General features: G+C 38.0%; 2 protein-coding genes across 2 annotated transcripts; both read right to left on the bottom strand.

Annotated features, from left to right (window-relative positions):
• Nucleotides 1-820: 820 nt before the first annotated feature.
• Nucleotides 821-2980, bottom strand: lye (lymphocyte antigen-6, epidermis). The gene is made up of 3 exons (XM_065471886.1): nt 2929-2980; nt 1504-1614; nt 821-1062 (listed from the first exon to the last, which is right to left on the bottom strand). The coding sequence occupies exons 1-3, from the start codon at nt 2978-2980 to the stop codon at nt 821-823; spliced, it is 405 nt and encodes a 134-aa protein (XP_065327958.1).
• Nucleotides 2981-3751: 771 nt separating this feature from the next.
• spaca4l (sperm acrosome associated 4 like) lies at nt 3752-13155 on the bottom strand. The gene is made up of 3 exons (XM_065471879.1): nt 13015-13155; nt 5664-5774; nt 3752-4924 (listed from the first exon to the last, which is right to left on the bottom strand). Exons 1-3 carry the CDS (start codon nt 13064-13066, stop codon nt 4704-4706), a joined length of 384 nt encoding a protein of 127 aa, XP_065327951.1. The 5' UTR covers nt 13067-13155; the 3' UTR covers nt 3752-4703.
• Between the last annotated feature and the right edge of the window lie 610 nt (nt 13156-13765).

The following is a 13765-nucleotide window of genomic DNA, read 5'->3' as shown; positions in this document are numbered from 1 at the left end:
GTACTTAATTTCTCACCCACTGCTTCTGCACAACCAGCTAAAGGAGCAAAGGATGATCATTGAGTACATTTTCTCATTATTTTTACACATTTAAGGACCATTTCCAGCTCCATCTTTTTCATCTTTGACTCTCCTAGAGTAGCTTTGCATAATTCACAATTTACAGAAAAATGTGGTTTGGTGTGGCTACTTTGTGACGTGTGATCTGTTCATGTTCACAGAACCATGAATGAACAGTCTGAAATCAGTACTTAGACTAGTGTGGAGGAATTATTTGCATATATTTTTGAAGCTTTGGCAACATTTAATGTGAAAATCTACCAAAAGATATGACAGAAAGCGTGACAGAAATTAGGAGAAAGCAGCGTAGGTTCACCACTTTTGCTGGGTAAATGACCCGCATATACCATTCACGCTCTGGATCTAATTCGTGTATATGCATTTTTTCAAATATTTTCTTTAGTTTTTTGTGTTTGTGGTCAGAACAGGAATACTCTGAGGCTAAAGATTCTTTTTAAAATGTTTCTTTATTTTCATAACATAGTCATTAAAAGGATAAATACAAAAAATCAAAGTAACAACATGGAAAACTTACAAACTCAATGTTTCCCTGAAACATCTCATCGATTAACTTTCATGATGTTTGCACTCGAGGTTTGTGTTTTATGTGAAAAACAGAGCATTGCTGCATGACTATGCATATAAGTTTACTTAATAACTCCCGAGATCCAAAGACTTCATTTTAGATAGAGTGTAAAGAACCCGTTTTTTCTTAGTTTATTGGTACGATTGGATTTAACTAGCACTGTGTGAAGTTTTATCACAACATGCTTCCCCAAGCGGAGGCCAGGACGGCTGCAGCAATGGCGGCAGAAAGGGTGATCTTGGCAGATGGGGCACCGCTTGTGGTGATGGGGTTGCAATTGTCCGTGGAGCAGCACGAGATTGCGAGGGTGTAGCTGACTCCCAGCAGGGTGCTGTTAGTCGACGTGTTGCAAGTTGTATTGACATCTAGGCAGCCCTGGCTGTTGAAGCCTGAGAAGCTGGAGACTGATGGGAAAGCTGGAGAGAGAAAAGTTACGTTAGGCTATTGAGACTTACAGAGGTGAAGAATGACATTAAAAATATACAGTATGAAGTTACTTGTATTTAATCTCTTTTTTTCAGTGCTATTTTAATACTGCACTTTTGTTTGTATAACCATAATCCAGTTTAACTGACTTTTCTTTGAAGCACAGCACCTGTAAACTAGTAATTTTCCACTGTCACCCAGCTACCACCACACCCTACTTTGGCACCCTACTTTGTTTTGGCAGCTGAGGACATCGGGTATAGAATAGAATAGAATAGAATAGAATAGAATAGAATAATCCTTTAATTGTCCCACAAGGGGAAATTTGGTATGTCTTCAGATACATTTGTGAAAGTAGATAGGTGTGATTTATGTGATTCATTCCTGTGCTCACTTGCTGTGATGTTTAAGACAATCAAGAGGTGACTTACTTGCTTTTCCAGTATAGCAAACGCTGCTGTTGGTCGAGCAGGTCTCTTTATTGCCGGTCAAGCAGAACCCAACAATGCCAAAGTTGCACTTGTTGCATGACAGGGAATCCACTGAAACACACAAGGGAAAGCAGAAAGGTCAACATCATTTTGACAGGTGATCAGAAGTGATTAAACACACTTGGCAAGCAAACAGTCACAGGTTACTTTCCCGCCGGAGACACATCCCATGTTGGCACTACCCAATGTAGTGCCAATGGAGTGGCCAAAAGTATTTTTATCAGTGGAAAGGAAATCAAGTTCATTAAGCAGTCAAGCTTTCTTTTGGGTTTTTTTCCCCTGTCCAGTCAGTTTTGCCCTGCGCTAGGTTATTACAGCTCAAGGCTCACACACTGCAATGGAAAAAGTCTGGTCTGCCACACCCTGTACAGAGGTGCGAGGAACAGCTGTCAGTCAATCAGGTGTATATGTTAAAAAGCTATCATCTCAATTTGGTACCGAAACACGCTGTTAACAAAAAATCAACTTGTACTAAATGGGTTCTCAAAGTAGGTTTGATTGATTTGGAAGATTGAAAAAGAGTCAGTCTGATATTGTTAGTCAGCCCTCACCCTAAGCAGCAGCTCAGTCAGTTTGGGTATTAATTATTCAGATTCAAAAAATAGCGCAGGCAAATATCCACATATCATATAACGTATGAATTCTGCTTTCTGCATGGGCCTCCCAGGTGTCGCCGCTTGGCAACACGCACAATTTTTATTATTTTTTTTTAAATCTGCATTTCCAGAATCTTAGAAATAGCATCTTTGGGCAAAGCTGGAGCAGATTCTCCTGACATCGTGTGGTACTCATGTCAGTTGGCCCAAATAACACAAAGTAGACACACTGTATGCCTCTGAGACAGCTAAAGAAGTCTTACTTAGATATTACTGTAAAGAGAATTTGACAAGTTTTTTTTTCCAAAAATCAACAACATCCCATCACTCTGGATAGTCCCTTAACCAGCTGTCTTCAACTGTTTTTTGTGCCCTGTGAAGTGAATGATTAATCTCAGCGCAAAGAAAAACAAGATTAATCTTTTTTCTATGTTGAGATCATGGCAGACGTGATTTCTGAAATTATGGATAAATAAATAAAAACCACCGCATGAAGTTTGCCAGAGTCCTAAATTATTTTTACTTTTTTAAAAAAAAAAAAAAACCCTGTTATCAAAATAATTTACTAAAAACAATGATTTTTATCACCAAAAAGGAACTTAGCAGTGATAATTATCTAAAGCATTTTTTTAAAAGAGAGAGATCATTTTGCACTTTTTTTTTAGCTCTTCTGATTTCCTTGTATTATATAATATATATAATATTTATCTTATTTTTGTAATCATATTTCATTATTAACCAATGCAGAGAACTGATTGGATAACCTTACCCAGCATGAAGGATGCAACAACTGCGATGATTGCAAGCACGATCTTTGCCATCTTGTGTTGATTTGGTCGTTGGCTTCGGGTAAAAGTCCTCAGAAAGTCCTTCCACAGAGAGGCTGCTGGCTCTTGTCACTTTTCGATAAACTGATGAGCTTGTTTTGTGGGGACAGATTTATATGTTTGACAGGTGAAGGGAGTGGACAACAGTTAGCCTTTTGTCTTCTTTGTCACCTCAGGTGGAGGGAGTGCGAATGAGGAAAGGAATGCCATGAATGATGACAGCACTGAGGCTGGAAAATGTAAAAAAAAAAAAAAAAAAAAAAAAAAAAACCCACAAACCCAGAACTACCAACTAAGTAGGGCTTTTTTTCCAAGTAAAATTTACTTTTATTACAGAATATAATTTTCTCTAGAAATGACATCAAAACCCCAGAATAATCAGTTTAATCTCACATCCGACACAAAAGATTTTTTCCTCCAACTTCAAAAACTAAAACCAAGATAACTGAAATTAATTCTGTTCATAAAACCCTTTTTAGTTCCTCTGCTGAAAGATAGAAAAACTGCTTTAAAAAAAATAAATAATAATAATAATAACCTGATTAAGGAAATATTTAAGAGGGGATGTCTACTGCATTCATCTTCGAAATATTTCCTGAACTACAAAGTCTAAAAGGTTAAAAGATACAAATTGAGAAAGTCTCCTTGTGCAATGGGACTGTGAAACCTGGTTAACCAGTAAATCTTGCAGTTTCACAAAAAGAAAGATTTGTTTCATCAGCAGGAAGCAGAAATCACACCCAATGTACACTTCACTCCCGTTTCAATAGTTTTATTTAAAGACTTGGAAGCGTCAAAATATACATTTTTACCCCCCCTACCTACAAAAAAAGCAAAAAAAAAAAAAAAAAAAAGTTTTTGCAAAGGGGAAAATATGTATATGAAGAGAAACTGATCAAGACGTCTTATTTCAGTATGACAAAGCAGTCTATACATCCCCATTAGCCAACATATACAAACAAACAAACACAAAGCTTTTACCTCACAGCTTGTGAGCAGAGTGAATGTGACAAACGGAGAAAAAAACAAAACAAAAAAGAACCAACTGAGATTCTTTAAAGGGGACTGGACAAAAACCGTTAAAAACAAACAAAAAACCAATATACTTAGAAAACTACAAGACTATTTGAGTTTGTTAGCATATGAATATTATGAGTCTAAAATTACAGTACAGTGGGCCAAAAATCAGAGTAAAGGGACAGTGTGGGAAATTTAAAGTTATATTTAGACTTGGCATGGAGGGGGGGTGGACATGCCAAACTGGTGCCAGCGTTAAGCTCCATAACACGTTCATAAACACCCTTTATGCTGTAGTATGTTTCACAGTTAGTAATAAAGGGTATACACAAGCTCTACAGCTAGGCTCTACTTACTTCCCTCTTTTTCTTTTTTCAGTATTACACTCAATTAATATACATTGACTTATTCAACATCTGTTACAGTGAAATGCAGGCTGACACATTTACAAATATAGAATGAACTTTAAAAGATTGAATTAATGAAAAACCATCTGAAACCAAAACTGCAACTACCTCAAGGACAGTAAACACAAGACCCATAAGGAGGGGGGGAAAAGAAAAAAAAAAAAAAAAAAAAAAAAGCTCCATGATTACAAAAAGCTCACGTGTAAGGATATTTTATTGAATGTGTGTGTGTGTGTGTGTGTGTGTGTGTGTGTTTCATTCATGTTTGCATTTTAAACTGGTGGCATCTTCTGTCAAGCCAGGAGGTTTCCCACAAACACAGCAGAGATGGTGGCGAGGGCCAGGGTCAGCGTGGGGGTGCCGGGCACACCAGGTGCTGTGTTGCATAGGTCTGTGTTACAGCATGTCTTGGTCATCTTGTAGACGGTCTTGTTTGTGCCAAAGTCCACATCTTCAGTCTTGTTGCAGTTCGCTACTGCTAGGCAACCCTTCATCTTGACGTCCACAAATCCAACTGTGGAATAACACAAACAGCATCAGCGTTTACCACCCAGGGTGCTCGCAATGAGTTTTAACATGCAAATTCTGGAAAGTGAGCAAAGTTCAGTCTGCAGAATTGGTAGTTCATTTTCCAGGGCAAGACTCCTCACATGAAGAAGCAGCGCATTTTGGCAGAATACATTTAGTGAGTAATGTAGATCGTCCTCAACGTAACCAGCCAATTCCACTCCATTACTTTTCAGGCAACTAATTCAAACATTATCCTTGAACTTCTCAGTTTCGGCTCGTTATCAATGACTCAGCCATGCACATTATAAAAGACCGATCCTGCTACAGTTTATGAAGTCCAGTCATGAAGCATTTTTGCCGTCGCAAAACTAATGCGTGAAAGGTGGACTGGACTGAAACCACATGCTCTTTGTCACCAGTAAATAATCAATGATCTTATCCTGGATAAGCCTCACAAGATAACATGGCTACATGTTACAGGCAGAAATTCCCCAACTGAGAAGGATCAACTTGAATAGAAAAACAAACAAAGTAAATTTGAAATCAGTGACAGGGCAATCAAAAGTTTGTTCCTGCAGCACAAACATCACATTTAGAAAAATCATCAGTTCACATGCAGGAGTATGTCTGAAAACTCTCCCTTTGTGTCCGCATTTTAAGAATGCAGGGGTTTCACCTGAGAGCTGACGACAAGCTTTACAAGAATGCCGTGTGTTCACATTTGTAGCCACTGGTGTGCTTACTTGCTTTCCCAACTCCACTGTAGCACTGTTCGCCGCTTGAACATGTCGTTTGAGACGTCACACACAGGCTTCCAATCCCAATGGTGCATTGGTAGCATACAAGAGCTTGGCCTGATATCAGATTTGGAGAAAAAGGGAGAAGAAAAGAGGAAACAGTTTAGTTTGGTAACAGGCAATAAATAGGAGTTCAAACATTTGCATTGTTCACGTTCGTTTGAAATAGAGGCTGAGAAAAAGAGGCCTTTCAGTGTTTGTCCTCCATTAGGGTATTGACGTCTGGCATTTAACAGATAAGGACAAAGTCTGAGATAAAGAAAAATATGACCTTCAGCCTGAAGCACAGGGGAGGTTCTCTTTAGGCCCTACATGTGTTAAAAGGAACCCTCTGGAGCGGTTCTTCTGAGCAGATTATAAAATAACGTAGTCCCAGTCTTCTCATGAAAGCACTTCCTCTTATTCAATTTTTTAAGACTATAAATGTTAGCTCATGTATGCAGAAACCCTTAGAGACCAATTCAGCTTTTTCAATAGAACCTGTGATACAGCTGTAATCTGCTTTAAGACAAAAACAAGAAGCATGACTGGTCTCTGATAACACCATCCTGGTACAAGCCGTGATTTCACAACCTGTTATTTGTGCTCAGGTTGGGCGAAGGGGTAACTACACTTTCCCTCAGTGCACAGAGTGTGTTGACAAACCTTGCAAAAAACACCTCAGGATAAGTGTCACCCAAGGAATTTCTAAGCTACCTTTGAGTGCGTCACTAGAAAGAACTGGGCACAAACTGTACAACATTGAGCAGTAACCAATGAGACAGGGAAATTAAAGCATTGTAATACTGTGGCTTATTAGAAATCAAACTGCTTATACTGGGACTGCAGCATTAAACAAATAAAAACTGTTTAAAATGTTCAAAGCTTACAACTTTTGGGCTACAGCTAAAGTTGTTCCTCAAGTCTACAACTTTTAATCATTGTCTTAAATGTGACAGTTCAAATTCAAATTACAGACAATTTACAATTACTGCCACTTCTGACAAGCTGAAAAAAACAAAACAAAAACAAAACAAAAAAAAACACATTTAGCTGCAGACAAAATCTTCCAGATTATTAAGAAGCTCATAAAACATCTCATGATGAGTAACCAACCACAATTAGAGTGCCCACCTAAAAAGTAATTGCATAACTAGCGTGATGACTAAGCATCATCTGCCTTGCTGCATTGACTCACGCCCATTTTTCCCCTTCCTCAACTCACTAGTTCCCTCCTTTTCGTTGTCCAATACGTCTCATGCTAAACAGGTATGCATCATCACAGGCTACATAACTGAACTGATAACCACCTTAAAAATGTATCCTCCATTTAGACTGGAGGATTTAATTAGCATGTACAACATGAATAAAATGGATTCTTGTGTGGTGGCGTGAGCACTGTTCTGATGTTTCAGTTTAATTTAAAAGAGGGGAAAAAAAAAAAAAAAAAAAAAAAAAAAAAAAAAAAAAAAACACCCACACCTTTGTACAGAGAAAACAACCCCACACCCTCCCCAGCTGGTTTCGGTTACACCCCTGAGCTCATGTCATGAGGCATTTTGTATTTGTAATGGAGGTAAATATTAGCTTTAAAATGTTATGCAGACCTTAAAAATAATCTGTATTAGGATACAACCAAGATTTGAATTACCGTATCAAAAAGCTTTCATAAAAGGACAACTAATCATAAAAATGTGCATGTAGTCAAACCTGGAGGTCCTGTTAACAGTGGGAGGAAAGAAACGTCAAGTTACCAAATACAGCACCTTCAGTAAAAAGTAGCTATAGCACAACATTTTTATTTTTCTTGCATCAAATTTGGTAGAGCTACATTTGAGAACTTTCTTATGGCAGGTTTGTTTAGTGATGGTGACATTAGGATATAACCAAGAGTGCTGAGAGATGTGTTGCAAGATTTCCTCTCCAATCCAACCAGTTCCTCCACCTTCACGGCGCCAACTCATGCACATACGTCACATGTTTATAGAAAACAAACCTGAGGTAAGGCGTGTTATTTTTAGTGTTTCAGGGTTAAAGGGTGCCCAGTTACAGCAGCACATTTGTTCACTTGAGGTGATGAATCACTTGAGGTGATGAATCACCTCAAGGTGGTCTTCACTGCCAGCTGGAGAACATCACACAGTTTAAAGATCAGCCTCTGGGCACAACAACAGTACACATGCACAAAAGCATTTATGTCACAACTTCTGACAGAAACCTTGAAGAAGAACAAGCTGTAAGCGTGTAGTGCTTTAGATTAGCAGTGTCAAACACAAGGTCGGGGGGGGGGGGGGAGCCAAGAAGTGGAAACCAGTTCTTCCCACTGGACAGCTTTAGAAAATTTGAAGGCGGACATTTGTTATCTTTATGGCCACTGATGCCACAGAGTTATTAAGTAATGTAATAATTAAATAACAAGGAAGTTCCTGGGTTTTTTTGTAACCACTATACAAGTGCTTTGAACACAATGGCTGGATGTTTCAAAGGACATTTACTCTGAATTAACAAAAATTAGCTGCCTGAATTTCAAGCCCAGAAACTATTTAGCATTGAACTGTAATCTCTTTATTCTCAACTATTAAATATATCACATCGAGTCCTCCTTTTTAACATTTTAATGACTTTATAAATCTATATCCGAGCTACAATACTTTTAGGAAACAAGGCACAATTCTGAAATTCCTCTTTGGTCCAGCATAATTCAGCTACTTCCCTGTATGATACCTATGAACAGTATTAATTAATTTAAGAAATGTGAAGAACGTTAGGGAAACAAACACCTATATTTACTTTGAACATTTATTGATAACATGTTAATGTGATCATTTCTGAGGGATTTCCAGACTCAGATGAGCATAAGCACCCTGTACAGGCTGTTCTTTAATAATGAAGGAACACTCTTGAGTAGTAAGACGCGCCACATTACTAATGAAGTTAAGCCTCAGTCCTACACTGCCCTCTATTGCTCACAGACTAAAGCTGCAGACTGTGAACCTGTGATTTTCCACTCCAAGGTCTAAGTACGTACTAGTTCAGGGGTGGGCAATCTCAGTCCACGAGGGCCGGTGTCCCTGCAGGTTTTAGATCTCACCTTGGGTCAACACACCTGAATCACATGATTAGTTCGTTACCAGGCTTCTGGAGAACTTCAGGACATGTTGAGGAGCTAATTTAGCCATTTAAATCAGCTGTGTTGGTTCGAGGACACATCTAAAACCTGCAGGGACACTGGCCCTCGTGGACTGAGATTGCCCACCCCTGTACTAGTTGGACAAAGTGTATTGAAAGGTGTTGTGTCTATGGTAATGAATGCAGAGCTAAATGAGGATGTTTCTTTTGTTGTTGCAAAAGAGGCAGTGGGGTGGGGGTGGGCACCGCTTACAGTGCCAACATGTCAACTGCACAGGACTGGAGGGGCAGGACAATTTGGGGAACAAAAAACAAAAACTCACAAGGCTCAGATTTAGAACTGTGGGAATCTGCTGGAAAAGGACGAAGGGAGGAGGCACTGACTAAATACCAGCAGCCAAACAATGAGTCATGCGCTGCAATATGGAAAGAAATTAAACCAAGTCGGGAAACATGCAAACAAGCTCATGAAATCTGTTATGAGGGCGACTGTGTATTTAAAGGCTTCTTTCAAGGAGGGATGATGGTCCTCACCCTGTAACTGCTCATAAAAACTAAAGATTAATGTGCCTGGGCAGCTCACACGAGTTTGCGTTTGGATTTAAAGCTTAAAACTTGCCATGGGGACACCACGAATAGGAGCAGCTGGTTTGTGGTGAGAAGTGTCAGATATTCACATTTTTAGAAAGGGAATCAAATCCTCTCACCTGAACAGTTATCCCAAAATCAAAAGGCAGCGAGCCAAATAAAACACCTTAGGAATACATAATTCAGAAGTTAAAGCTAAGTTAAGCTTTAAAATGTTTTCTTACCAATAGCTATGATTCATTTCTCCTTCAACTGTTTAAACAAGTAGTTACCATCAACTGATCATGGCAAACAAATACACTTACATTACCTGGGGCAGAACAGGGTTTACTGTGTGCAGGGTGGAGCCAATGGCCCATCTTTACTCGCTTTGTATTCCCATCCTGTTTACTTTAGTCTCCATTTAGTCTAATTGTTATAATTGCTTTTCTTTTTGGGGAGTCTCATTTACCTACCACATTGTTTTTGTGAAGTGGCTACTGTTAAATTTAGTTTCCCCCTCTGGGATTAACAAAGTATGTCATCCATGCCTGCATGTCTGATTTGGGCACAGATTCACTCCAAATTCGCTTCCTGGTGCAACTCTCCCATGTATCCAGGCATGTGCCTTCCCTCCCAGTGTGAGTTTGTGTCTCGAGAAAGGAATCTTTTGCATGCAAGGAAAAAATAAATGTAAACCACTACAGTCACTTCCACAGCACATCTCAAGCATATTGAAAATGTCTCTTTGGCAGTGAACACTGTAGATTACTTAGATTTATTGACTAAAGAATTTAAAGCAGCTGAACAGTAGCTGAACAGAGGTGAAGATTTGTCTATTTTTATGTGAGCTGGTGTTTTGGGAAACATTTCACTGGCCTGTAACAAGTTTCCTTCAGAAATGAACCAGTCCACTGTCTGAATCATTCACTTCAGACACACCCAAACACCTTTATGCAATTATCACCATATGGGGATCACTTTTTGGTCACACAAGTGAAAAGGTCAGCATTATCACCTGAAGGTATAGCAAGCAGCCAGGATGACAATACAGATCCCAGAAAGGTGTGGTTTGAAATGGAATACGAAACACATCAGTTGAAATCTCAACTACTACAATGACAGAAATCTCATGTAATGGCTGGCAATGTTTTACTTGACTTTGTGTTCAACAGCCTGGGGGTGGATTTAAAAAAAAAAAAAAAAAAAAAAAAAAAAAAGCACTTATCCACATATTACAAACAAGCTGCCTCACCCTGGAACCTGCAATAAACTGCATTAAAATAAAGCCCAGGATGTGCACAGACAGCAAACACGCTAAAGCCGAAGTCTTAGTCACTCAGGTGAATCATACAATACACATCATTTAACATGCTAACAAAATAATTTAATCCTCTAAAAATGTTAAGAAATTTGATTTCACCTCTATCTAAAAATTTTCACAATATTCAGTTTACTTTGAAGTACAAAAGAAAACTGTAAACCCAATTGTTAAGGTAAACACAAGAAGACCAATTAAAAATATGAATAATTTTTGCAAGTTAACAAAACACAGACCTGACGATTTCACATAAAACTTCTTTGAGCCACTTAAACTGTTTGAAGACTTAGCAAACTGTTAGCGCTACTACTTCTAGCTAAATCAGGTAATACTGATCATTTCTAGGCATTTGCCTCAATGATTTCTGGAGATTTTAATGATTTGTACATGAACCTCGATACAAGTTTGATTCTTTGAGAAAATAGTCATTTAACCACTCTTTAGCAAACCAATTCCTCAACTTCAATGGCAAACTCCGAAAATCAAAACGACTGTAGCAGTTTATACGTTTTGTTTTGGTATATTTTAGCAAAATGGTTCAATGGTTTACTTTTTCAGTCAAATAAAAGTCAGTTATCTACCCATCACCTTTAGCTAGAGGTTTAATCACTGCTGTTAATACTTTCAAAAAGAATTTGTTAATTTAAGTTAACTATGAAGCTTTAGTTTCACCAGATCATTTAGCCGCCATCTTTAGCTAGTTTTAGCCAACGCCTTTGGTAGCTTAATCTCTTTTCTGATTATTTTAAGCAGTTATTCACACTTTTGGCTAGCTTTAGCCAACCAATTTAAATAAAACTCTCCATACCATTTCACTTACCAGTAATGCATTTAAGTCACAATGCCAGATAATGTATGGAAGCCAAATTTAAATATTTTTAGAACTTTTGCAAATGGGCCTTTGCTCATTCAGCTATAAAGAATTTTTTTAAATAAATTATTAGCCCAATTTCCCATGTGTGACTTGAAATCTGCACTTAAGCTTGTCAATATAAATGTTTCACAGGACAACTTAAGTTATTAGCTACTTTTAGCAATAGGGCACCATCATATATAACACATTGGACCTGATACCACCATTGGTTGCGAGGGGAAAGGGAGGCTATCCCTCAACTAGTTGCTGAAAACCACCTTGCGATTGTTTTGATCACGAGCAGATTGCCACAAAATCTGAAATAAAATTGAGTGAAGCTGACATTTAACACATGTTAGCCATAGTGCTCAGGCAACACCTCTAAATATTTCTGCTTTGTGAGTAGCTGTGAATGCTTACTGAAAATGTCATCTTCCGTGCAAGCCCTGAGCAACCACAAAATCTAATAATGATCAGATGAATTGCATGCAATCATGAAGACACATTTTTCCCCTAGCAACCTCCAACCGGCTGCCTACAAAACCAGCACAAGTTTATTAAGGGTCAAACTAACAAAACTCATTTGAGATAAATGTCAGCTTTGTATGCAGATTGCCTCAAGCATTTATTTTCTGTGCAACTGTCTTTATTTTTTATATTTTTGGAGTGGAGTGTCTCCATTTTATCAAAGCTACACTTAGAAGCAGTCCATTTCCATATACATTTATAGTTTACAGCATAAATAAATCAGAGCTGCATTTCATATGAGTGGTTAAATAGGCATTACTATTCCCAAACTTTGATATGTGGCTGGGGTTTTAAATGTTTCATATCTTATCTGCAACAGTCAAAAGATCTCTACCCAGATTATCAGATAAACTAGAACATACCATTTAAAACCACAGAGAGATAACCAACATTATGGGGAAAAAACAAAACAAACAAACTGATATTTGATTTGGTTTACGCCCAAAAGGGAAGGTTTCCCTCATTTTTACATTCGTCTAGGTGGTGTTTATACCTTCTTTTGCGCACACACCCAGCAAAAACAGCCCTGCACCCTCCAACAAGAACACACCCATCCAAAAAAAGGGACACATTTTCCAAAGAAAGTGGAAAAATAATGGTAAAGCTTCCAGGACAAAAAAAGATACACATATAAAACGGTATTAGAACATATAAAAGCTCAGTTTAGAACGAAAATAAAGATCTTAAACATAATTTAGTCATAAAACTTGTACAAAAAAGTAAGGCGTTAATTAGGAACACACATGATTGTGCAGGTGATAGTTACCGACCACAGCAAAGTTCAACTTAAACATTTATTGCTAAAATTCAAACTTAAGTCTTTAAAGGTAGCAGTTCACTTTAAAAGTATTTTTATTGAATAATTCGAATAACGGGTAACCTGCAATTAAATCGAATATTTACTTGTTTTTTTAACTTACCGATTGCAAAGCACAATCCGACTGCAAAAAGCTGGAGGATAACTCTGTTCATCTTGGGTTAAAAGAAGAGAGGGAGAGAAACAAATGAAGAAAGTGCGTTTTAGAAGGAGCTGGCTGCCTGTGAGCTCTCAGACCGTTATAATCGCGACCAAACGACAAATTTTTCCGCCATCGCTGCATTTATAATCCTCCCCTCCTTACCAAACGTCACCGTTACCCAATCAGAGGAGCTCATTCTGAACATCCACCATGATTACCTGAAAGCAGGAAGTTATAAATACGGGAAAGCTGGGAAATGTTGAGTTTGTTTGGCTCGTAGCTCATTTGTTGGTGACGATATTGACCAGGTTTTCCACTTTCCCAGTCATATAAACACACAAAGTGAGGATTTTTGGATACTTCCCCATTAATACCACAGATGATTATCAGACACAAAATCAATGAAATGACAGTTTTAACAGTTTTTTGTGGTATAAAAGATGCACAAAAGTGTACAAAGACTATCACACGAGAACACTGGAAAACATACACTTCAAGTTTTTATTATCCTTTATTTATCCAGGTAAAACGTCTCATTGAGCTTTAAATCTCATTTCCAAGAGAGATGTGACCAACAAGGTAGAAAAAGTTATAACAAATATAACACATAACAAGTAAAAAAACAAATGCAATATTCCGTACAGACAAGTGTTCACAAGGCAGAGTGATGTACATGATTTCCACAGCCAGTAATAAAACATAGAGCACAATG

This window comes from Pelmatolapia mariae, linkage group LG22 (assembly GCF_036321145.2).
Source record: "Pelmatolapia mariae isolate MD_Pm_ZW linkage group LG22, Pm_UMD_F_2, whole genome shotgun sequence".
Classification (NCBI taxonomy): Eukaryota; Metazoa; Chordata; class Actinopteri; order Cichliformes; family Cichlidae; genus Pelmatolapia; species Pelmatolapia mariae.
Note: the sequence above shows the minus strand (reverse complement) of the source record. Positions and strands in the feature narration are given on the sequence as shown.

Coding starts and splice junctions, on each gene's coding strand:
- lye (XM_065471886.1), bottom strand. CDS start 2,980: ATGGCAAAGATCGTGCTTGCAATCATCGCAGTTGTTGCATCCTTCATG. Junction 1,615..2,928: donor TGTTGCATCCTTCATGCTGG/GTAAGGTTATCC, acceptor TGTGTGTTTCAG/TGGATTCCCTGTCATGCAAC. Junction 1,063..1,503: donor TTGCTATACTGGAAAAGCAA/GTAAGTCACCTC, acceptor TTCTCTCTCCAG/CTTTCCCATCAGTCTCCAGC.
- spaca4l (XM_065471879.1), bottom strand. CDS start 13,066: ATGAACAGAGTTATCCTCCAGCTTTTTGCAGTCGGATTGTGCTTTGCA. Junction 5,775..13,014: donor CGGATTGTGCTTTGCAATCG/GTAAGTTAAAAA, acceptor ATCTGATATCAG/GCCAAGCTCTTGTATGCTAC. Junction 4,925..5,663: donor CAGTGGAGTTGGGAAAGCAA/GTAAGCACACCA, acceptor GTTATTCCACAG/TTGGATTTGTGGACGTCAAG.